Raw genomic sequence first — 25,242 nt, forward strand, 5'->3', positions numbered from 1 at the left:
GACTGGAGATGCGTACCGGGGAAATTGTCAACTACGATATCAACACAAAAGACAAAGGAAAAATCAAACAGTAGATAAGAAAACGCATGCAAGTGCTGAGGCACAACCATTACATTGGTGTACTACGGTCCAGGTAAGATTTCAGGCATTCTAGAAAGGCATCGAGGGAGTTAATATTTACAATGGAATCAGGCAGCATGTTCCATTCTTTAATAACACGAAGAAAAAAACTGTACTTAAAACAATCGTTATAAGAACGCGGCACAGGAATGTACATGGAATGGCGATGTCTTGATGTCTCATTAGGGTGTATTGTAAAATATGGTGATGTGTTCATATTCAAGTGGCCATGAGTTAAAAGGTAAAGAAACTTCAGCCTATCTACCTTAGTGCAGTATTCTAAACTTTTAAGGTTTGCTAATTTACATAATTCGGTTGGTGAACCAGTTCGGCGATATTTATTGAAAATAAAACGGGAAGCAAATCAACTACAATGTATCCTAAAGGAGCCAGATATTGAACGTTGAAAATTTCGAGAACGTTATCTTACTGAGCCAACGGGGCCCAAGTACGAAAATATTCTGTGATATTTGGGACGTCACACTCACCTTCCAGCGCTAAGGTTTCGGCATGAAATTTGAAATTTAAAAAAAGATACTTTGACCTTCATCTTTTCTTATAATAATCAACCTGCTATTGCGAAACATGAAAAAAAAGTAGCTTCTTCGGTAACTAGAATTTACCTTTCTCTCTAAAATTCAAGAAATTTTATTCACAGTGGTCCAGCGGTTGCATATCATATCATAAGAGGCAGAATCTTAGCCTAGAGCCCCACTGAAACAGAAAACGTTTGGTTCTGGAATCAACTTCGCGACTTCGACAACATGCTTTACGATCAGCATGTGTGCAGTCTGTCAGTATTGCCGAGTTGTGCGCGTCTTGTGCCATGACTTACTTACATTACTCGGCTAGCAGGTATAACACAAGGCCACACACCCCGACATGGTATGTTTACAGGCATCCGCTATACCCTTTCCTACGCTGGAAAAAATTCTTCAGCACTCAAAATACAACGCGACCAACAAAGGGACGTAGCGAAGCATTGCAGGGCCCTTGCAATGCCCAAGAATACGCTCTTATGAAGACAGACTTGTTCATTGCAGATTCGAGAAAAATTTGACAGAGACATTAAGAAGGAAGCTTTAGCTCGGGCCCAACTCCGACGCGGCCTATTCAAATACATTTAAAACGCAAAAAAAAAACGTTTTTCTGAGATAACCCGTGGACTTATTTTAATGAAATTTGTTGCATTTGAGGGAGAAGGTTAAATTGTAGTGTCTATTGAAAGCGTAATTTCGATGTTCAGCCTAAAGTTTGTTAAAAATTTTCAAAAATTCCCAAGTTTGAAAAAAAATAGAAGCACGAAGTTTACAAATGAATAGCTCTGCGTGAAGAACCGACATCGCGGAACTCTAGCATACCGAATGTGGATGCAGGCTAAGTAGCACTAGCAATGTCTCATTGAAAGGATGGCCTCAAAGCCTGGGAGGGAATGGAGCAAGAGTATCGCCACGCTGGGAGGAAGAAGAAGACGCCGGAGTGCGCGGACGATTTCTATTCGGCTCTTGTTTTTACCAATGTTTTCGTGGCGATTTTTCACGATTTCAAGGAAATATTTGTGCAACACGGCTTTGTGAAGTTGCACGGACCCTGTGGACACTTTCCTGGACACTGTGAGTGTTTATCTCTACCATCTACAGCAGTTTTGCCATCGTCACCCGGCCGCCGCCTCGCTAGCCCTAACGAGGGGAGCTTCTAATCCGACGTGTCGAGCGCGGCGACGCTTCTGGCGCGTTGCTCTCTCTTCCACGACGTCGCCGCCGCCGCATGGGCTACAATTATTGTGCTCAGACATGGAGTACCAAGTGGCTGGGGAGGACATTGCCTTGGCGGACATCACCCCGGATCAAGGCTGGCAGACTGCCACGTCTCGCCGCGCCGCAGCCAAACGTGAGAGCGTTAACCATACTCCGCCATATGGCGTGCTGAAACGTGGAGGAACTGAGACCCGCGGCCGTGAAAACGTTAAAAACACCATCATCCGCGCGAGCAGAATGCCGCCGTTGCCAAAAGATGACATCCGTATTATTATAAGGCCTCGTGGGGGACTTAACATAGCAAAGGTTGGCCCTGCGGTGGTTGCCAACGCCACTGCCGCCTCGGCTGGCCTCAGCCCGGCACAACAACACTCGGACACGCTTTGCCCCAACAACAAACAGAATATCTTAGTGGCAAGCACTCCGCTCAGAGAAAATGCTAACCGCTACGCGCGAGTAAAGCAAATTTGCATCCAAGGCGTCACCCACGAGATCAGCGCCTACGAAGCGGCACCGCAGTCCACTTGTAAGGGAGTCATCCGCGGGGTCCCCGTGGAAGATGGGCCGACGGACATTGACTCGAAAATCGTCAATGACAGAAATCCACTGGCATTGGCCGCCAAGCGCATAGGCACTACCACCGCAGCAATCGTGGCATTCGACGGCCATCGAGTGCCCAATTTCGTGCGCTATGGCTCGGTCCTCATGCACTGCACGCTGTACCGCAGGCAGGTCGATATATGTTACGCCTGTGGTCGGCTCGGCCACCGTGCGGACGTGTGCCCAAACCCTGGGGACGTTATTTGCCGAGGCTGTGGTGCCCCAAACCCCACTCGGGAGCACGACTGTGCGCCCAAATGTAAGCTATGCGGTGGCCCCCATCTCACCGCCGACAAAGCCTGCAAGGAACGCTACCACATGCCATACGTGGTCCGTCGACGGCGATGGGAGAGAGCACGCTCGACGAGGAACGGTGACGACTGCACTACAATGCCCAAGTCCGCCCCCCTGGAAGTGCCCGGGCCGCTGACAACGACCGATCCCACTCCAGATCCAGGGGCCGATCTCGGAGCCGCTCTAGGCGGGCATCGACATCCCGGAGCCGACCACGGGCCCGCTCCCGCGGTGCGCCGCGCGGCGCATCTCGGGACCGCTCCATTTCTCGCTCCAAGTCCGGTCCCGGGTCCCGTTCTGGATCCCGCTCGCGGCCCTCTTGTCAACGATTGCCAAGCTCACCGGCACCACCAACAAGCAACAAGAAACGAGGTTCCCTCGCCTGGACAGATGTCGTCCGGGGAAGAAGAAACGACACCACATCACAGGTTGGGTCGGGCTCACTCCCAGAGCACGTTACAGACACCAACACATCCGAGATAGCGTTACTCAAACGCGAAAACGCCGCTATGAAAGAGACAATCCTCAAACTTACGGCCGCGATTGCCGAACTACAGAACGACAGGAGCGCGCGCACAGCCATTATGCCCGCCGCCGAAAACGCTGCGAAGGCAGTAGCCCCGTCACCACCGCCACACCCTGTTAGCGCTGATAGCGCGGACGGCGAGAGCGCGCCCAAGAAACGCGCCGTAGCTCGCGCCATACCAGAACTGAAACCGGAGTTAGAAGAGATTAAAAGTACGTTGTCGGCAATTAAAGAGAGCCTCCGCTTTCTCGGAGAGAATATGGCCCGCGTACAGTCAACCCTCGCGGCCCACGGTAATCGGTTGGGGACAGTCGAACATTATCTCGAAAACGTCGTAGCCCCCGCCATTGCCGCTGCTAAGCCGGTCTCGACACAACACCCCACGCTCAATCCACCCACACACGCGGCCCCCTTCCAACCGTCAAGCGCCCGGGCCGACCCCCACAAGCATCAAGATGGCCAGGCGAGATGAAGCGTTCCGCATCTGGCAGTGGAACTGCAGGAGTTTCACTACGCGGAAAGCCTCCCTGCAGCAATACCTACGTAGCCACGATGCCAAGCCCCACGTAATCCTTCTGCAAGAAACTTTAACACACACCGCCACGTTTACCGGTTACCAGTGGTTACCAGGCCTCGCGGGAGGACGTGGTACCGCCACGTTGGTCTCTAAAAAGCTCACCTGCCTCGCGCATGACCTCGGCACGTCCGAGGTGGACAACGTGATGACGGAGATTCTCCCAAGCGACGCGTCCCGACACAGTGTGTACATACTCAACGTGTACAGCAGCCCCAGACAAACGAGTCACCGTTTCCGACGCCTCTTCCAGAGAGCCATACGTCTTGCTGGCTCAAACCCGCTCGTCATTGCTGGCGACTTCAACGCTGCGCATCGCACCTGGGGTTACGTATATGACACCCCCAAGGGCACCGCGCTGTGGCAGCATGCGAACGAGCTCGATCTCACCCTAGTGACAGACAAGGCGTTCCCTACCCGTATCGGCACATCCACGCACAGAGACACCACTCCAGATCTCTGCTTCGTGAAGAACACAGCCGATGCCCGCTGGTCCAATCTTGCGGAGGATCTTGGCAGCGACCATCTCATACTGGCCGTGCACTCACCCAGCATCGTCAGGAAGCCCAAGTCGTACACGTGGGTCGACTGGGACTTCTTTCGCAAGACTCGCGCCTCACGACTCCCTCCAGACACTGCCCCGAACCTCGAGACATGGACGGCTCAGCTCAAGGCCGACGTCGTGAAGGCCACGAAAACATTTAGCACGGATATGCCAACCGAGAAGATGGACAGCCGCCTCGTCCACTTGCTCGAAGCCAAACAGTCTCTAATGACACGATGGAAGAGCCAGCGTCTCAACCGCAGGCTCCGCAAACGCATTGCACAACTGAACCAGACCATAATGGAACACTGCAGCACCCTATCCAAACAGCAATGGGACGAGGTGTGTAACTCCGTCGACGGACAGGTCCGCAACGGGAAGACGTGGAACCTCCTCAAACACCTGCTCGACGACACCAACACCCGCACAAACCAGCGCCACTCGCTCACCAAAGTCCTTCACCAGGCCAAAGGCACCGCTTCGCCGGATGACATCGTCAAGACGCTTGTGCATAAGTACCTGCCGATACCCAAAGGCCCGCCGACCTTATATCCCGATTACACCGGTACCGACAACAGTCTCCTAGACGCCGATTTTTCCGTCGAAGAGATACGCCGGGTTCTCCATGAACTAAACGGCCGTTCCGCCCCAGGCCCCGATGGCATAACCAACAAGCTCCTGCGGAACTTAGACGACCCCTCGGTCGTGTACCTCACGGACGCCATCAATGACGTGTGGGGGCGGGGCGAGTTACCTGATGCCTGGAAACTAGCCCAGACGATCCTCATTCCGAAACCGGGCAAGGCGCCTGGCGTCGATAACCTTCGCCCCATCTCGCTAACGTCGTGCGTGGGTAAGGTGGCCGAGCATGTCGTACTCAACAGAGTCGGCCGGTATCTCGAAGACCAGGACTGTTACACACACCACATGATCGGCTTCCGACCCGGGCTCTCGACTCAGGATACGATGCTTCTCCTGAAACACGAAATCATAGACGCCGGGGCTGCTTGGGGCACCCGCGCCATACTTGGCCTTGACCTGGAGAAGGCTTTCGATAACATCCAGCACTCGGCAATACTAAAGGCGATCACGGCCTTAGGGCTCGGGCGCCGGTTCTACGAGTTCGTCCGCTCCTTCCTAACCCGTCGCAAGGCCGTGCTCCGTGTCGGAGACCTCACGTCGGAAGAAGTCGAGCTCGGAGAGCGTGGCACTCCCCAGGGCTCCGTCCTCTCGCCGACGCTGTTCAACCTGGTGATGATTGGGCTCTCCGAACGCCTGTCGAAGATACAAGGCCTCAACCATACGGTATACGCGGACGACATCACCATTTGGTGCTCCGCGGGGTCGGATGGCTTTCTCGAATCCGCTCTGCAGGAGGCAGTCGAAACTGCCGAATTCTACCTCGACCACACGGGCCTCAAGTGCTCCTCCGCCAAATCGGAGTTGTTGTTGTACAGCCCAAAACGACGAGGCAAAATACCTAACGGATGGAAACCACCGACCGAGCGCAACATCACTGTCCGCACCAGAGACGGTCGCCCAAACCCCAGGGTTGACTCCATCCGAGTACTGGGAATGATTATCGAGGCAGGCGGATCCAACATCCAAACGGTCCACAAGCTGACGACAAAGACGGAGAACGCAATACGACTTGTACGCAGGGTGGCCAACCGTCACCACGGCCTCAAAGAAGACAATCTGCTGCGTCTCGTACACGCGTTCGTCCTATGTCACTTCACCTACGTCGCAGCAATGCATAAGTGGAAACAATCGGAGCGTGACAAGCTCAATACACTAATCCGAAAGGTAGTGAAGCGGGCCCTTGGGCTCCCGATCACGACGCCGACGTATCGACTCCTCGAGCTCGGGGTGCACAATACCCTCGAAGAGATCGCTGAGGCTCAGGAGAGAGCGCAGATGATACGACTGACGATGACGAAGACCGGCCGTCACATCTTGCGCGAGATCGGGTACTTCCCACTGAACACCCAGGATCCACCGGAGCTTACGCCGGTTCCCCGCGAGCTCCGCGACCTGATCACGATCGCACCCATTCCGCGAAACGTCCATCCGGAACACAATCGAGGCAGGCGCCAAGCCCGGGCCACCACGTTCCTAAAACGAGTAAACAAGGAAGCGGACGACGTCATTTTCGTGGACGCCGCCGCCTACCGATGCAACCGAGCCTTCGCCGCGGTAGCGGTCTCGTCGTCGCAACGAACTTTAAACGCCGCCACGGTGCGCACACGTGATCCCGAGGTGGCGGAGCAAGTGGCCATAGCCCTGGCAATGCTCGACGAGAAGCGCACGACAATATTCAGCGACACGAGACCAGCCATCAAAGCGTTCGAGAGAGGAGTCGTCTCCGTCAAGGCGTTACGCATCCTCCGCGGCGCTGATCCAAGCACCCTCAAACACCACACCGTCATCTGGTTTCCCGCCCACCTGGGTCGGATTCCGGGCGCCCCGCCCAACCTCAACGAGACAGCCCACGACGCTGCGCGCGCGCTTACCGACCGCGCCGTCACCCCCGGGCTACTACGTCTCGATGAGTTGGAGGCGAACAGGGATGCCCCAATAACCTACAATGAAATAACCAAACACTTTTACTTGGGACGACGTCTCTTTCCGCCCCCGCACCCCAAACTAAACAGGCCGCAGGCGCTAACGCTACGCTTATTACAGACGGATACCTATCCAAACCCGGCCACCTTACACATAATCTACCCGGACGTCTACCCAGACGATGCGTGCCCCTCGTGCGGGGTCACGGCGACACTCGCACACGTGCTCTGGGAGTGCAGAAACGCTCCGCCTGACTCCACCTCCGACAAGTGGGAGAAGACCCTAAGAAGCCCGCTCCTACAAGACCAGCAATGGGCCGTCCAGCAGGCTCGCGCAGCGGCCGCCAGGTATTCCCTGTCGGTCCCTGCGTGGGAGACGCCCACTGCGCGCTGACGTGCGTTCTGCAGGACTTTTATTAAAGTTTTTCCAATCCAATCGCCACGCTCCTCCATTTGCACAATAGGCCAAATTGGCCGCCTAGATGTAAGAGCCTGCAATGCGAGGTGCCATTCAGTCCCGTCTGCAAGTCGGGTTTCGACTGGCATGCTGACTTTGGCTTGGGCCGGCATGACAACGTCTCATAGTTGCAGCACTGGACAAGTCCACAGCAAATACGTGTCATTTGTCCCAGCGGTCATTGTGTTAATGTCACAGGGGACGGCTAAAGTCGGGCTCAATAGCATTACTGTCTCGCTTGCACTTTTCGGTGACGTGTGTGTGTGTGTATGGGCGACAAATAAATGAAGGCTACGTGGCATCACCTCATCCTGTCAACTCACGAGGAAAGATCACAGAGCGAGGAGGCATTAGGACATATGTCTAAAGAGGGAATGGCTGCGGATATATGTGGTCTGCAGTCAGCAGTACGTTAAAGAACCTTAATTGCGGTAGTTTCCACCATGGTGTCTCTTGTGTAATTTGTGTAACTTTGGGACATTCCAATTCCAGCAATGAGTGTCTTTCATTTTTCGCTGCTATTTCTTTCAGCTCGATTGACCTGCTCTGCTTTAGCAAACACTTTCACGTAATATTTTTTCATATGCATATTACTTAGAATGAATATTGTCAGGAAAGTAAGCGGAACAAAAACCAGTGTTTTTTCTTAAGATCAAGTTTTTGTGCATGTGTTATTTTCTTGTCCTGTCGTATTTCTAGACGAAAGTGTAGGTGCTTGAGCCTGGTTGGTGAAACATTATTTCGCCACACGAAATAATTTCTTGCCGAGCTTTGTGGTCTCCTGATTTATTATTCTTGTATGTTAATTGTTGTTATTTCTTCTGCATTTCTGCCTTCTTGTGCCATATTTGAAAGACCAAACGAAGCTTGAGTAACAGTCCTTGCAGAAACTCACAATGCTGCTAGACTATAAGAATATCTTGTACATAATTTATTCACGCCTCCATTGCACTTTCAAAACCATTATCGAGTTGTTGGGTCATACGTGTTCCAAGAAAATCACTGGTGGAACTGCATTTCGAAGCCATTTTCGAGTTGTCGGATTGTACATGTTAGGAAATCACTGGTGGAACTGCATTGGCACACGGCTCAGTGTAAAGCGGACTGTCATCTTTCTTGCAGGTTCTACCGATGCGTGCGGTACGAGCAGGACTCGTTCTACAGCATCTACGAGTTCAATTGCCCCGAAACGCTCGTCTATGACCAAGCAACCGGTACCTGCAACTACGCCGAACTCAGTGATTCGGAGTGTCTCGCGAATCAACGGCAGCCAAACAACAGCGGTAGCTGGAGCCAGAGTAACCCTGTTTCAGACTCTTCGAGCTGGTCACTGGCCGGAGCTGGTCCCGGAAATGGTCAATGGGGAGACACACACCAGAACATTGAACAGGGTCAACAGGAAAGCAGCGCTTGGTCCCAAGTCCAGGGTCAGGAGTCAGTTAATCACGGTCACGCACAAAGCCAGCCACAAGTTTCGTGGAATGATCAAGGAGGTAGCCAGCAAGAACCTCGTTGCACCAGGGAAGGTTTTTTCGGACACCCGGATGATTGCAACAAGTTCTACAGGTGCGTTTCGGGCGGCGCGGATTCCTTTGTTGTCTTCTTTGACGTCTTCATCTGCGGAGAGTCGCTAGTGTGGGACGAAGCGCAGAGCACGTGCAATTACCCGTATGCCGTAGAAGGGCGGTGCAAGAATGCAGTGCCTGGCCCCTTCCAACAACCAATATTCCCTGAACAACCCCAAGGATGGCCGCAACAGGGTAGCGGAGGTGGTCGACCAGGCGGAACGTTGCCGCAACAACCACAGCGGTGGCCACAACAGGGCACTGGAGGTAGCCAGCAGCCTGGAGGTAGTGGAAGAGATGGACCGCTGCCAGGTGACACAAGACCTGGTGACACAAGGCCTGGTGATATTGGGTCCAGTAACCCGAGACCGGGCGACACACGACCGTGTGACAATCAAACTACCCCGGGGCAACAAGGTGGTTCAGCATCCGGACAAGGAACTCCTTCAAACAAAGACTTACCATGCCCCAGGGAAGGCTTCTACCGCAACCCTCATAACTGTTACAGATTTTATCGGTGTGTGAGGCGCGAAGGCGGAAGTGGCTTTGACGTTTACGAATTCAACTGTCCCGATGGACTCGTCTTCGACGAGAGGTACAGCGTATGCAACTGGCCATACCAAGCACCCCCCTGCGAAGAAAGTCACGCGGCCCAAATTGTACAGCCCGGGCAAGGTGGTCAAGGGCAAGGGGGATATCTAGGACAAGGAGGTCGGCCAGGCCAGGGAGGTACACCAGGTCAGCCAGGTAGTCCAGGACGACCAGGAACGGGTGGCACTCCGGGACGACCAGGCAGTCCAGGAACACCGGGGACGGGTGGTATACCGGGACGGCCAGGTACTCCTGGAACACCGGGGACGGGTGGTATACCGGGACGGCCAGGTACGCCGGGAACACCGGGGACGGGCAGTGCACCGGGACGGCCAGGTACTCCAGGAACACCAGGCACGGGTGGTACACCAGGACGGCCAGGTACTCCAGGAACACCCGGCACGGGCGGTACACCACGACGGCCAGGTACTCCGGGAACACCGGGGACGGGTGGCACACCGGGACGGCCAGGTACTCCGGGAACACCAGGGACGGGTGGTACACCGGGACTGCCAGGTACTCCGGGAACACCAGGTACGGGTGGTACACCGGGTCGGCCAGGCAGTCCAGGAACACCTGGGACAGGTGGTACACCGGGTCGGCCAGGCAGTCCAGGACAAGGAGGCCTACCAGTTCAACCAGGACAGGGAGGAAGGCCAGTTCAGCCTGGACAGCCAGGTGGTCCTGGACTACCAGGGCAACCTCCTCTGCCAGGTCAGCCAGTACCAGCACAGCCTGGAGGCCGACCAGGTCAGCCAGGACAGGGAGGCAGCCGTGGGCAAGGTCCACAACCAGGACAAGGAGGCCAGCCTAGTGGCTCCAGTCCAAGTCATCCATCGGGAGACGAGGGCGGCCGCGAACAAAGGCCATCGTGCCCACAGGAAGGTTTCTTCAGACATCCTCAAAGCTGCTACCGCTTTTATCGTTGCGTGAGCGGTAATAGCCAAGGCAATTTTTAATCTACGAATTTAATTGTCCAGAGGGGCTTGTGTTCGATGAACGTTACAGCACGTGCAACTGGCCATCCGATGCGCCACCATGTGATGGCGCGGCACCCCCGCCTGTAGGCCAAGCACCCCCTGCACCTAGTCAGCCAGGTGGTCCTCCTGTGGGGCCAGGGCGACCTGGAGCTCCAGGACAACCAGGGCAGGCTCAGCCAGGCCAGCAACCAGGACAGGGGCAACCAGGTCAGCCAGGACAACCTGGTCGACCGGACCGACTGCCAGGCCAGCCAAGACCAGGGCGGCCAGGTCAAGGGCAACCTGGACAGTCAGGGAGACCAGGGCAACCTGTACTACCACCGCAACCAGGCCAAGGACCGCCAGGCCGTCCAAGGCAGGGAGCACCAGGCCAGCCAGGACCAGCACAACCGGGACAAGGGCAACCTGGCCAGCCAGGGCAACAACGCCCGCCTGGTTCAAGCCAGCAAGGTGGACCCAGCAGACTTCCATGTCCTCAAGAAGGCTTCTTCCGACATCCTGACAACTGCCATCGGTTCTACCGCTGTGTTGACACTGGCAGCGGTTTTGTGGCCTATGAATTCAATTGTCCCGAAGGCCTTGTATTCGATGAACGGTATAGCACTTGCAATGGGCTGATGCGGCTCCTCCTTGCGATGAAAGGCCACCGCTCGGCATGCCTGCACCTGGTGGTGGCGGAAGGCCTCAGCCTAGTCCTGGACAGCCTAGTCCTGGACAGCCCAGTCCCGGTCAGCCCATGCCGCGTCCTCCCAGACCTCCGCAGAGGCCACCGCCCATTGCCACACCTACTCAGCCACCGGCATCACCACCAAGCAGGCCTCAAACACCAAGCCTGCCAGCAGGCACCACCCCTCCGGGAACTACCGGCCCCATGACAGAAAGCACTCCTGTTACACCCGGCACTGGCAGCACTCCCACTGAGAGTACAGGGGCTACTCCAACAGGAACAGCAGGCACACCTACCGACAGTACAGGAACTACGCCAGGAGGAACTGCTAGTACACCAACAGATAGCACAGGAACAACTCCTTCGGTGACCACTGAGACAGGCACAACTGGAACAATGCCATCTTCACCAGGAAGCACTCCTACCATGCCACCTTCCTCTGAAACGACGCCCACAGGTACCGGTAGCTCTGGCGCTGGCACGCCAATTACCGGCGAAGGCGGCCCGACGCAAGCCCCTCCACAGCCTGGTTCTGTTCCTGGAGGTACGCCCAACGTGAGAGACCCCAATGGACATCCATCGGGCTTGAACTGCCCCCGAACAGGCTTCTTCAGGGATCCAAGTGACTGCACAAAATTTTACCGCTGTGTCGACTTTTACATGACAGGCCGAAATTATGTAGTATATCGCTTTGATTGTCCCGAGGGAACTGTCTTCGACGAAAGATACAGCGTATGCAATTGGCCTGACCAAGCCGCGCCTTGCGACCAGACACCCGGCTCACAACCAGGACAGGGTCAACCAGGACAGGGTCAACCAGGACAGGCCCCACCAGGACAGGCCCCACCAGGACAGGCTCCACCAGTGCAGGGCCAACCAGGACAAGGCCAGCCACCTCAAGGACAACCAGCACCACCAGGTAAATTTATGTTTCTGGTTGAGTTTCACGTGAAAATATAAGGTGAAGCGTACACAGGAACTCAACCAGAAAAACTGAACATGAAGTAATATCTTTGTATACTGACTAGCCCGTGATAGACATAAGAAAATTGTTTCACTTTTTAGTAAAACTACAGCTTGCTGCTGTTGAATGTACTGCATACGTTAAAGTCTTTAAGAGGAAGCTTTAGCTCAGTAGGCTTCTAATAACATAGGAACGGAGAAATCGCTTTTTTTCGGCAACCACTGCAATTATTTTAATGACGCTTGTTGCATTTAAAAGAAAGGACTACGTTACTCTATCTGCACGTAGAAAGTGAATTTTCAATTTATACCACATATTATTTTAGAATTTAGAATTTAGAATTCTTGGAAAATTGGCAATTCTAGAAGGAAAAACTCCAGTATCAAGTTGCAACATTGTAACTCACCAATAAGGAAAGATGTCACAATCTTTAAACTGCACCTAATGGTAAATATAAAGGGGACAAAATATATGTCTTATACACCGTTCTGAAATATACTCCTAATATGTAATGAAAACTTAGTAAAGATTTCACGTAAGTTGTCTATTAATAAATAGACACAAAAGCACTGCTGCGATATTTCAAAGCTACCGGATTGAGTGAGCGTCTGTGATCCGGACTGAGTGACTGAACGATATCCCCAGTGGACTTTCTCTTCTTCCTTTAATCCTTCCGTCCCCTTTTCCCTTTCCCCAGTGTAGGGTAGCCAACCGGGCTCAGTCCTGGTTAACCTCCCTACCTTTCATTTATCATTTGCTCTCTCTCTCTCTATCTCTTTCGAGCTATCAATGTCGGGACACATACTAGCGCTTGAGATGCTATAACAGACTAAGCTTGCAGACCTGTGATAGCTGTATTTCGTCCAGAGTTAGAAATTTGTAAACTTGGCGATTCTATGTTCATTCTCAAACTTGCCGATTTTCGACAACATATGTAGCAATTTTGAGGTATTAAATCAACCTTTTGATTCCTAGCATCACTGGCATTTAATTTTATCATTCAAATAAGACAAATGTCATTCAAACAGTCCAGTGGTTGTCTCATAAAAGCATTTCTATATTTTGTCTACATTATAATAGGGAACTAGGTGTTTTCCTCGAGCTATAGCTCCCTCTTAAAATCTATTCCGGCTTTAAGTGCGCTTAAGCATACAAGTAAATATTTTCACCAATATCCAGTAGTATGAGACCAAGCTAGTTGCAATTGAAGCATATCAGTTTTTAACATATCACTTCAATCAACAATCTTTCGATGTGCACCTGCTAATGAAGGGATGGAGAGCGCTCGAGACAAGCTGGAATAAATACAAGGGCTTCTAACTTAAGTAGACGCGAGGCAGTTTTTATTTCACTTTCTTAAGTAAACGCTAACTATATAGACTTTAAAACTGACTACATATAAAATGAACTTTTACTAGAGGCCTTACACCAGGTTTCCTTAAATATTGAGAAAGCAATAAGTGCATGACAAAGTCAAGAGAAAAGTTACGACGCGTTATGACCTGGATAGCAGACACATAAACGGGTGCATAGCCAATTTGCGGTGCTCCTGAAGTATTGAGTTATTTTATGTTTATGCAAATGGTTTCGAAGCCTTGCCCTTATGGTGTGTTAGACAGGTGATTGATAATATTTCTATTTGTATCAAAGGCCATAAGAAAGAGTGGTAATTAGACCTCAAAATACACCCATGAGTTTTGAACAATTTACCTTGTTTTAGTAGATAATTCTATGTAGTCCTCTGATGTTAAAATCGACGAAAATATCAACGTTATAGGCCAAGCAAAATTAGAAGTTGGCACAGCGAAAACAATGAGTGGATAGTATAGGAGATGAAGCTGATTTGTCCCTGATGTATTGTTGACATAAGCGCAACTGAGAACGTGAGAAGCAAAGAAGAAAAAATTGGAGGACGCTTAAGCTTCGCCTTCAAGAGTGGAACGCGATAGCCTTCCCGTCGACCCGCCAATGGGTGTAAGACAATGGGCTACAGGGCAGCCATCACTTACGAGGCGCCCCGCATCAGACGCGGTGAGCGTCGAGCCATATGGTCGAGCAACGCGGCGTTCGGCGCAGCAACGAAACGTGCGCCTGAGCAAGCGGAGCGAACCAAAGAACTCGGTATCCCGGAGGGGGAAATGATGCACGCCAGCCAAACGCCGTGACCGGCACGGGCAGAGAGATAGAGAGATAGTGATCTAAAGAAAGGAAGGACGCTTGATTCTACAGAGGGAGCAAGGCGAAGCGTTGTCAGGGGAGAGAGTCCGAGCCGCGACAGCTCCAATGCTAGGGTGCCTCGATGCGCGCGCGCGCATCGAGGCACCCTATCCAATGCGCGCGTGGCGCGCCATCTGTCGGGGCAGCGCCGTACATGGAGAGGAGGGGGTCTTCTGTGTTTGCCGCAAGATGGCTCTCCGTGTGCGGAAAGCGCAGAAGAAATGCAGCGAAACGCACTTCGCTACTCGTGTAATTGCGACTTCTGTAAGTTACATGTTCATAATTACCGATATACACCACAGTATAACTTTCCACGGCTCGTTTCGAAGGCAACACCGCATTCACTAGAGGCGCGTTTGTACCTTTTGGAAGCATCGAAATCGTGGCTGAGTGGATTCTTCTTCCGGCTACCGTTCGGTGCGGACGCGGAATCATGTGCTCCAGCGGAGCGGCGATAGCGGCCTCTGCAAGCCGCGGAAACAGGATTGAAGACAATGATGGCCAGGACTACGAGATTATTTTGCCGACATTGCCCACCGGACGTGTTGTAGTTAATACTGTGTTTTTGCACGGCGACGTACGAGTTAGGCCCTACAGGGTTGAGGACTTCCGCGACGCCCTAGCCAACGCTGGTGCGCTTCCCGACGTGGTGGCGTTGGGGGCGTACCAAATCAACCATGTTTGGGCGGTGACTCTCAACAGCACTGAAGCAACTAAGAAGTTGGCCGCTCTCAAAGAACTGGAAGTAAAAGGACGCCGCTGCATTATCTTCGATCCAGATAACCAACAGGTGAAACTACGGCTGCACTGGATGTTGCACGGCGTGGCGGACGACGACATTCGGACGGCTCTCGCTGCTTACGGCAGCGTATCCGAAGTGACCCGGGAGCGATGGCGTGTCTCAGGCGTCAAGGAGAAAGGGTCCACAACGAGGACCGTGCTCTTGAAGCTGAAACCCGGTTTGAAGGTCGATGACCTGCCTCACCAGCTACGCGTTGCAGGAGAGTTGGCCCTTGTGGTGGCGCCTGGGCGGCCTATGCAATGCCTACGCTGCCGAGGTACGGGCCACGTTCGACGTGAATGCAAGGTGCCACGGTGCTCAAAATGCAGACGCTATGGTCACGTCGACAGCGATTGCGTCCGCACGTATGCGGTTGCTACGGAGGCGGCATCGCAAGACAAGTCGACAGAGCTGCTGATGGACGTCGACGAGGCGGAGGAGGCAGCGAAAGGAGCCAAGGAAGTGGGCAAGCCAGCAGGAATGACCGACCCGTCGGGGCTTGCCAGTGTTGACACAAGCACGTCAAGCAATGGGGAGACGCACCCCGATGAGAAGGAATTGCCTGCCAGCAGTGACACAACCAAGTCAAGCAACGGAGAGACGCACCCCGAGGAGCAGGAATTTCCTGCGTCTCGGGCGAAGGCGTCGGAGAATGGGAAGAGCGTTCCGGCACCCACAGTCATCGACCCAGCGAACAGCTCGCCGAACGCTGACCCGAGCGGCGGCCGCGCAGTCAGCGTCTCCGCGCCAGCCAAGCGCCCTTATGGCCACACCGGCAACGATGGGGATAAGGTGGCAGCCACCAGCGTCGAGGAGCCGCCTGCAAAAACAACTCAAGCCAGGCGGGCCAGTCTCCGGCAGCGACCTAACGTTTCGTCTGAGAGGCGAACCGGCGATACAGCACCTACGCAGCAAGGTTCGGAGCCTGTACAGGCTGGCTCCGGCTTCAACGATGGCGTCTAGCCACGCGCTAGACGCGGAGGGTAAGCACCATGCTCTCGGCCTTTTCACTTCCTTGCGAAAATGGCTCCTGCATCTCCGTTGAAGGTCGCTACACTTAATGTCAGGGGCTTGGCAGGAAAGAAAAAGCAAAGTCAGGTGTATCGGCTTTTAGCGGAGCACGACATTGATATATTGGCCGTGCAGGAAACAAAAGTTGACGGTGAGGAAGAGACCGGGAGCATGGTGCGACGTTTCACGTCTAGATTCTATGCTATTGTAAGCCATGCCATCGGCACATCTGCTGGTTGTGTCCTTTTTATTAAGAAGTTGCCGGCTCTGGTCGTGCATGCTGATTTCTCGTGCTTGTCAGGTCGGTGTGTTGCTGTCGATTTCACACTCAGCGATACAGAATGGCGTGTTTTATGTTTGTACTCACCAAATGTTGTGGATGAAAGGGTCGATTTCTTTAGAAGCGTTGAGCAGCGTCTCAGCTTCGATAAACAGCTGATTATCATGGGCGACTTCAACTGTGTCCTGAGTGCATGTGATAAGACTAGTGATCGGGGGTTCAGGGACGCAAGTACTGAGGTACTGTCGCAAATCATAGACAAATGGAACCTTGAGGATGTGGCGGAGTGTATGCAAGGCGCGGGTGGTGTGAAGTACACACATTTCCAGCGTGCAAGTCATGCCCGTCTGGACCGCATTTATGTAACGTTGGACGCGATTCCAAAATGCAACAGTTATCAAGTAGTGCCTGTGTCTTTCTCAGACCACTGTTTAGTAGAGTGCGGGATTGGGACAAAAAAACGTGGCAGTGCTTTTAGCTGGGAACTGTGGAAGATAAATAACAAGCTGATTAAAGACGATGCTTTCAACCATGCGGTAGTTGAAGAAATCGGCAAAATAGAGCCGAATAAAGAACTGAAAACATGGCAACAGTGGGAGCTTTGTAAGGAACAACTTAAAATAAAAGCAATAGAGCGGTCTTGTTCTATGGCGTACGAGGAGAAACTAAATGAACGTAATTTAAGGTCTATGCTTTCAAAACTTCTCGAGAAAGAATGCGAAGCGCCTGGTAAATGGATCGATGACATTAGGAAAACGAAACAAAAAGTCGAAGTGATAGAAGAGGAGCGTTATCGTGGTGCGCTGGTCCGGGCGAGAGCCGAACATGTAGCTGCTGGGGAGACACCGTCTAAACGAGCCCTCGGAATTGAAAAAGCCCACGCTCGTCGAAATCACATAGACAACATAGAATGGGGGGGGCGTTTTATCGGATGATAACGAACATATTAAGCGTGCATTTTTTCAGTACTATCAGGCATTGTTCGCATTACAGGTTGCCGACATGAACACGTTTAAGGATAAGTTCCTTGGGGCACTGCCGCGACTCAACGATGAGCAGAAGAATAGGTTAGAGCTGCCAATAACCGAATCAGAGGTAGAAACGGCGATAGACAATTTAAATCCTGGTAAATCGCCAGGACCGGACGGGTTAAGCGCGGCGTTTTACAAAGCTTTTAAGCGTGGAATCGCGCCAATATTGACGGTAGTGTTTAATGAAGCTTACAAAATTAATGAATTGCCTCCGTCTTATGCAAGATCACACACTGTCTTAATCGCCAAAACTGACGAAGCGGTGAGGTTACGACACGTAACAGCGTACCGGCCAATCGCACTTACAAATGTGGATTACAAAATTTATATGAAAGTTTTAGCACGAAGATTACAGTCAGTAATCCAGGAAATCGTTGGGCCGCATCAAACGTGCGGGATTAAGGGACGATCTATTACGACTAATATTCACACAGCAAGATGCGTGCTGGAATGCTGCGATATTACAAATAGCCGCGTGGCCATCTTACAACTAGACCTTGAAAAAGCTTTCGACTGTGTCGCGCATGAAATTTTGCTTTGCATACTAGACCATGTTAACGTTGGTTCTGTTATTCGCGAGGGTGTCGCCCTGGCGTATCGGAACTGCACGACGAGATTGATCGTTAACCAGAGTCTGGGGGCCCCCATTAGCGTGCAGCGGTCGGTACGCCAGGGTTGTCCCCTTAGCCCTCTTTTGTTTTGCATCTACATAGAGGCGATGTGCTTAAACATCATGAAAAAACAGACAATTCCCGGTTTTCGGTTGCAAGCAGCGGAAGTCAAGCTGTTGGCATATGCGGATGATGTGGCGGTTTTTTCAACCAGTAGGGAAGGTGTAACTGAGGCTATTAAATGTGTAGAGAACTTCTGCCAAGTCACAGGCAGCAGAGTGAACTTAGCAAAATCACTAGGGCTCTGGCACGGAGAATGGCAATCAACGCCCGACCGCTTCGCAAATGTGTCCTGGGTTACGACCCCAACGAGGTACTTGGGAGTACCTCTAGAATGCTACCGAGATAGCGCGACATATTGGACAGCGCAGACGCATGATACACGTGGAAAGGCGGAAAGGTGGAAAGAAACAAACCTATCGATTTTTGCTAGAGCCACCGTGTGCAATCTGTTCTTTATTAGTAGGCTGTGGTATGTAATGCAGGTGTTACATTGTGCAAGACTCAATGTACAGAAGCTGCATCGAATTTTTGCCATTTTCGTGTGGGATGCGCAATGGGAAAGGTGCAGCCGAACAAATTTGTTCAGAGGAGTCAAGAATGGTGGATTGGGCCTGGGACACCTTTTTTTGCGGCAGATTGTGAACAGGTTTCTTTTCCTTCGCGACGTCAGCGATCCCTTTTTGCGCACCGCATGCCAAGTAAGGCTCGGGCGCGCGTTGCCAGACTTTGTTGTTTCAACCGAAACAGTCACGGGAGGCATTTTTGGATATTTTAGAGAAGTTGTCGCAAGTGTACGATTCCTTGCGACGAGGTTTTCAAATGAATATTTATCAACTGTAAAAAAGAAAAAATTGTACAAAGATTTGTGTGACGTTGTTCTGCCGGAGCCAATGTACAGAGCCCTGTACAGTGGAGGCCCTGGTAGGGACGTGTTAAAGAGAGTAAAAAAAATGCAAGTTGCGCCAGGGGTTAAAACCTTCTTTTTTAAGTTACACACTGGAACATTGCCAGTAAAAATGTTTTTACAGGGAAAGGGCTTATTTCTTCCATGGGGATCTCACTGCCTTATCTGCAAACAACCAGAAACGATAGATCACGTTTTTCTTCATTGTTGGGGAGGGGTATTTTTTTGGGACGTACTACAAAGAACGTTAAAGAAACAGTTTCCCCTCGACCCTCATGGAATACGGTATCTACCCATTGCTAACGAGGATGGTTTTCCGTTTGATTTAATAATGTTAATTGGCCTCCACAGTATTTGGCGCTCTCGAATGGCAGGATACTACTGCGATCCCGACGCACGACCAACGCGAATTTATTTCCGTGAAACTGTGCATCGGTTTGTTGAGATTTTGAAGGCCGGTGGGAATACTCCCGAGTGGCTGTCAAGGGTGGAGCCATTGATGGCTCTAAATGAATTTTAATGTGGCGAAGCCAGCCTCCCACCAGGCTGTTTATGTCAATACGACGTGTTCATTGTATCTTTTATGTTTTGTCTTATGTATTCCTATTGCTGCTCTTTCTTTGTCAAAGTCAGGCAATAAAGAAAAAAAAAATTGTGGCTGAGTGGTAGCGTCTCCGTCTCACACTCCGGAGACCCTGGTTCGATTCCCACCCAGCCCATCTTGGAAGTTGCTTTTTATTTATGGAGTGCGTGCCGTGATTTATCGCTCACGGTCAATGCCGCAAAACGCCGACGCCGACACCCGACACCAACACCGACGACACCGGCTTTTCTGCAACACGAGCTCCTTAACGCTATCGCGTTAAAAGAAGACACAGGAGGTAGAACGTGCTAAACTTCCAACTGTTTATTGCGTAGCATTAGAAAATTGGTTTTATAGGAAGCAAACAAAACAAACAACAACGCAGCTTAAGTAACATGTGTAACATAAATGCCTATTCCTTACATGACAGAGATATAGACGGAAAGCTCCCATACATCACTCGGAATCTTGCTATGGCTTCAATTTCTTTAAACTCACGTGCAAGCTGATTATGACTCCCCGACAAAGCGCATTTGTCGAAGTCCAGGGCACAGCCACAACTCTTGCAGTGTAAAGCAGGGAAATGCAACTAAATAAATTTTGTTCCTATTTCCCCAAACGCTCTGTCGATGTCGTGATATAAATTCTTGGTCCTCGTAAAAAACGTTTTCCTTTAATGGGTATGACTGAGAAAGCGAAATCATAGCCGCTCTTCAGACTGTCTTTTCGGTCAAAGAAAACAACAAACATGCAAGTTTATGATAGATATAGTTTGTAAAAGCTTCTGAGAACTTTCCCATACAAAGAGCAACGAATCATGTATCGTAGCACAGTCAGAACCCATGATTGAATCATAATTATAATTCTGTAGATTAGAAACTTCTCTTTCGGATTTCATTTGTCCACATATATCATCTTGATGTGTGGGCTGTTCCCTTTTAATTCTGACGCCCTTTACCTCAACTTTCTTTTTGATAATGCAGGAGGTCCTCAGCCGCCCCAAGGTCAACCAGGTGGCGGTCCACAAGGTCCAGGTCCCGCACCGCCAGCCACTGACGTGACGTCGCCTCGAGAGCCCACGACCCCCGAAGCATCGGGTCTCTCATGCCCCGATTCTGGATTCTTCAGGAATCCTCAAGATTGTCACCGATTCTACCGGTGCGTCGACCAGTCTGAAAGTGGACGAGGTTTTGTTGTCTACGAATTCAACTGCCCAGCTGGTTTAGTCTTTGACGAGAGGATTAGTGTATGCAACTGGCCACAGGATGCGCCTCCGTGTGAAGGTGGTCAAGGACAGGGGCCTAGTATAGGTGCTGCACCAGTACCACCAAGCAGGCCACCGAGCCAACCACCTAGCCGTCCTCCAAGTCGACCACCGAGCCAACCACCTAGCCGTCCCCCAAGTCGGCCACCGAGCCAACCACCTAGCCGTCCCCCAAGTCGGCCACCGAGCCAACCGCCTAGCCGTCCCCCAACTCAGCCACCGAGCCAACCGCCTAGCCGTCCACCAAGCCGGCCCCCGATCCAGCCACCGAGCCGTCCTCCAAGCCAGCCACCGAGCCAGCCCCCGAGCCAGCCACCGAGCCAACCACCGAGCCAGCCGCCGAGCCAACCTCCGAGCCAGCCGCCAAGCCAGCCGCCGAGCCAGCCGCCTAGCCAGCCTCCTAGCCAGCCGCCAAGGCAGCCTCCAAGCCAGCCACCTAGCCAGCCACCTAGCCAGCCTCCGAGCCAGCCTCCGAGCCAGCCTCCGAGCCAGCCTCCGAGTCAGCCTCCGAGTCAGCCGCCCAGTCAACCCCCAAGTCAGCCACCGCAAGGAGAGAGTTCCAGGCCACAGTGCAGCAGGACCGGCTTCTTCCGCAACCCAAGCGATTGCACCAAGTTCTATCGGTGTGTGGACTTCTACCAGGACGCCACATACGTAGTGTTCAACTTTGACTGTCCCGCGGGTCTCGTGTTCGACGAGCGTTACAGCGTCTGCAACTGGCCCCACGATGCACCGGCATGCGATGGCTCTTCAGACCCAAGTGCCGCTGGCAGCTGCGCACCATCTCCTGTTCCCTCCCCGCCACAGCAGCCCGGCCCACCACAACAGCCGCAGCCTGCACAACCTCAACAGCCACAGCCTCGACCACCTCCATCACACCCAATGCCTCCACCCCGACCAGCCGACTCTTCGGTATGCAGCAGGAAGGGGTTCATAAGGGATCCTGCGGACTGCCACAAATTCTACCGGTGCGTTGACACCTACCAGGATGGAAGGTTGACCGCTGTCCATTTTGACTGCCCTGCGGGACTCGTGTTCGACGAGCGATACAGTGTCTGCAACTGGCCTCGCGACGCTCCACCATGTGATGACCAGCCTCAGCCGCCACCTCAGCCACCGCCTCAACCGCAGCCTCAACCACAGCCTCAACCACAGCCTCAACCACAGCCTCAGCCGCAGCCTCAGCCGCAGCCACAGCCCCCGCCTCGACCAGAACCAATTGAAGCAACTACAGCGCCTTGCGACAAGACAACTGCACCATCCTCAGAAACGACACCTCAAGTCACAATGCCCTCGGAAGCTACACCTTATGAAGCGTCGACACCGTCTGAAGCAACAACGCCCTCTGAAGCAACAACGCCCTCTGAAGCAACAACGCCCACTGAAGCGATGACGTCACCTGAAGCCACGCCCCCAGAGACCACAATGGCACCGACGACGGCCGCGACCACTCCAGCCGCCACGACCGAAGCGCCGTCAACGCCAGCGGCCAGCACGATGGAGCCCACGACGACGCCGTCCAGTCACCAGCCCAAAAAGCTCGACGATCTCATCCTGTGTGACAAGGATGGCAACTTCGCATTTGACGGTGACTGCGTCCATTTCTACCGCTGCACTGGCGGGAAATCCGAAAAGGCCGAGCTGTTCAAGTGCCCCGACAAGTACTACTTCGACACCAAGATCGGCTTTTGTCGCCGAAAGAGGAAGAACTTCAAGTGCGACAAGACACCGTCGCCAGACTTGATGGCCCATCTTCCTCCGGACTTCATGCAGTCCGCCATAGTGGCCGGACCTGGTTTCTTGTGGGACTGATGAATAGGACATTTAGCATACGTGCGCTGGAGCAAGATATACATGCGTAGCCGAACACTTGGCGATTCGAGAAGTGCTAGCCGTTTCCTCTTAAAGCTTAAAGGGTCCAGTCATTCATCATAGAGGTCCTCGCCCATCTGTCATTCCTACTTCTCACTCTCATTTGCCGACGGGTCCCTTTTGGCACCGCGGCTGCTCGGGGCCTACTTAATCATGTGGTTTTATTAAAAGCACAAAGCTGGTGCGGAGAGAGGAAAAAGGCAGGACAGCCAAGTGTCATAAACGGCTTCCTCCGCTGCGCTTTAGAACCGCCAGAAGTTCGGTGTCGTCAACGAGAAGGTACTGGTAGCCCCACCACGGCAATATGGACGCGCTCGCCATATGTGCTCTTGTATATCTTTCCCGCACAGCAACGCGTGGCCAACGAGCTCCGTCGCCCACCCTGTACACGATAGTTGTTCACAACACTTTGCTTGCCGGCCGTATTACTTGATTTGCCGCGTAAAACATTCCACCGATAGCAAGAACACAAAAAACACGTGTAGATACTCTGGGGGCATTCCAGGACAACCTGCTAGGCAAATACGCATTCTTCTTTTTTACCTGTGTCGCGAGTAGGTTCTCAAGACGTGGTTGCTTTCTGGTCTCACTATTTAAGAACTACTATGAAAGGAACTGTATCAGTATTGGACGTGAGCCCAGGCTCAGGTGGCGTTGAGACGTGCGTCGAGAGTACGGCGTGTCCGCCAGCTCACCGTGCTGATCACAAGCGGAACAGGGGTTTGTAGAGTGGTTAGGCTAATCATTGTCTGACATTAAAGGAATACTTCATGCCAAGTTGTTGCTTCCGTGCTTGTGAATGATTTCGGGCAGGATGGCTCTTTTCTCTTTCTTTAGACTGAATATCTTCGACTTCAAAACAAACTTCTTTTTCTGTGGTTTAGTGTTTCCGTTCTTGCGCTTCCTTACATCAGTCTGGCCTGCACAGACACCAGCTTCTCTGTTCTGCTTTCCAATGTCGAGTGCCTTCAAGTTTGTAAGAGCTAACCTTCGAGACTGTAGCTTCAACGTGCTTCACCACTGTCATTGCAGCCAACAAGAATGGCGTGTTTGCGCAATTATATGCGCCTTGTTCTTTTTTCTCACACTCATTCTGATAAAATTATAGAAGTTACTTGGATCCCGCATTCATTTTTCTATGCTCACATTTTTGTTTAGCATAAACAGACGGTGGTGTTAGCAAAGAAGCAACCTTCAAATTACAACTGCATATGCTTTGATGCTCTGTTGAAAAAGAGAGTGACCTCTAGAACCTAACAGTACGTGAGATCTGAGTTTTAGTGACAATTTTTATTCAGAACAGTGGAGATTTTCGCGACGAATGAATTCATTCATTCGTATTCGTGAAAATCAGTGCTTTCCGCGAATATGTTGTTTCTGGTATACGTAGTTGGAGGGAGAGACATTTAGCGTCGAAGCAAGCCTGACGCATACCTTCTGCTATAAACTGTTTCTGGACAACATGGGGCATGCCTGTAATTACCGCGTCTCAGGGCTCTCAGAACGAATAAAATGCGGCATCCAAGGTGACGCGTGTCTCGTTTTTTATCTCTTTACTCATATGTCTCATCGTGCAGCTATTGCAGGTTAAAGCTCTCTTTCGGTACATCTCCGGTTCTTCTGGGCCATACGCAAACAGTGCTTCCTTACATTAATATGCGCTATCTTTGAGGTATAACGAAGCAATCTTTCGATGATGTTTGTCTTCAGGGTAATTCTCGTCTTCCAAAGCACATCGAAACAAAGACTACATGTTGGGCGCGAGCATGGCGTCGCAGAATACCTTTCTGCGACTTTGAGGTACGCTTACTTAGTATTTATTTTGTAGCCTTCGCTTGCTTACACTATTTCGAATAAAAGAAAGGATATTACTATCTGCTGTTCAGCCAAAGTTGGCTGCTCAATTTACTGCAGCCAAAGTACTTCGCAACTTTCTTAAGAGGAAGCTGTGGCTCGGGCCCAACTCGGACACGGCCTAATCAAATACATGTAAAACGCAAAAACGTTCTTTTGAGATAACCGTCGCACCGATTTAAATGAAATTTGTTGCATTTGAGAGATAGAACTAAATTCTAGTGACTGTTGGAAGCATAATTCCGATTTAGGGCATGAATATTGTTAAAATTATTTTTTAAAAATCGAAAGTGTGAAAGATGTAGAAACACGAAGTGTACAAATTGATAGCTCTGCATGAACAACAGATATCGCGGTTCTGTAAACGGCGTCCATTAGATTATTCAAAGCGGACAATTCCAAAATGTCAGTTCATATTTCACGTGAATTTGTTACGTTGTGTGCAAGGGTTCTGCAAAAGCTGTATTTACATGTTGCTGAATTTTTTTAATTCAAGTGTAATATATCAACTCTGTTCACTTTAGATGTACTATCACATGCAATTAACGCAACTGTGGTATCATTCTTC

At 51.7% G+C, this 25,242-nt stretch overlaps 1 protein-coding gene across 1 annotated transcript; it reads left to right on the forward strand.

Moving 5' to 3' along the window:
* Positions 1 to 1,913: 1,913 nt before the first annotated feature.
* Positions 1,914 to 24,345, forward strand: LOC135921874 (uncharacterized). Its single transcript, XM_070524704.1, is given in 6 exon segments — positions 1,914 to 3,199; positions 8,559 to 10,546; positions 10,549 to 11,366; positions 11,369 to 12,158; positions 15,005 to 16,117; positions 20,668 to 24,345. Coding segments are annotated over 6 exon segments (8,088 nt in total). The 3' UTR covers positions 22,761 to 24,345.
* The last annotated feature ends 897 nt before the right edge of the window (positions 24,346 to 25,242 follow it).

This window comes from Dermacentor albipictus, chromosome 8, assembly GCF_038994185.2.
Source record: "Dermacentor albipictus isolate Rhodes 1998 colony chromosome 8, USDA_Dalb.pri_finalv2, whole genome shotgun sequence".
NCBI classification, from domain to species: domain Eukaryota; kingdom Metazoa; phylum Arthropoda; class Arachnida; order Ixodida; family Ixodidae; genus Dermacentor; species Dermacentor albipictus.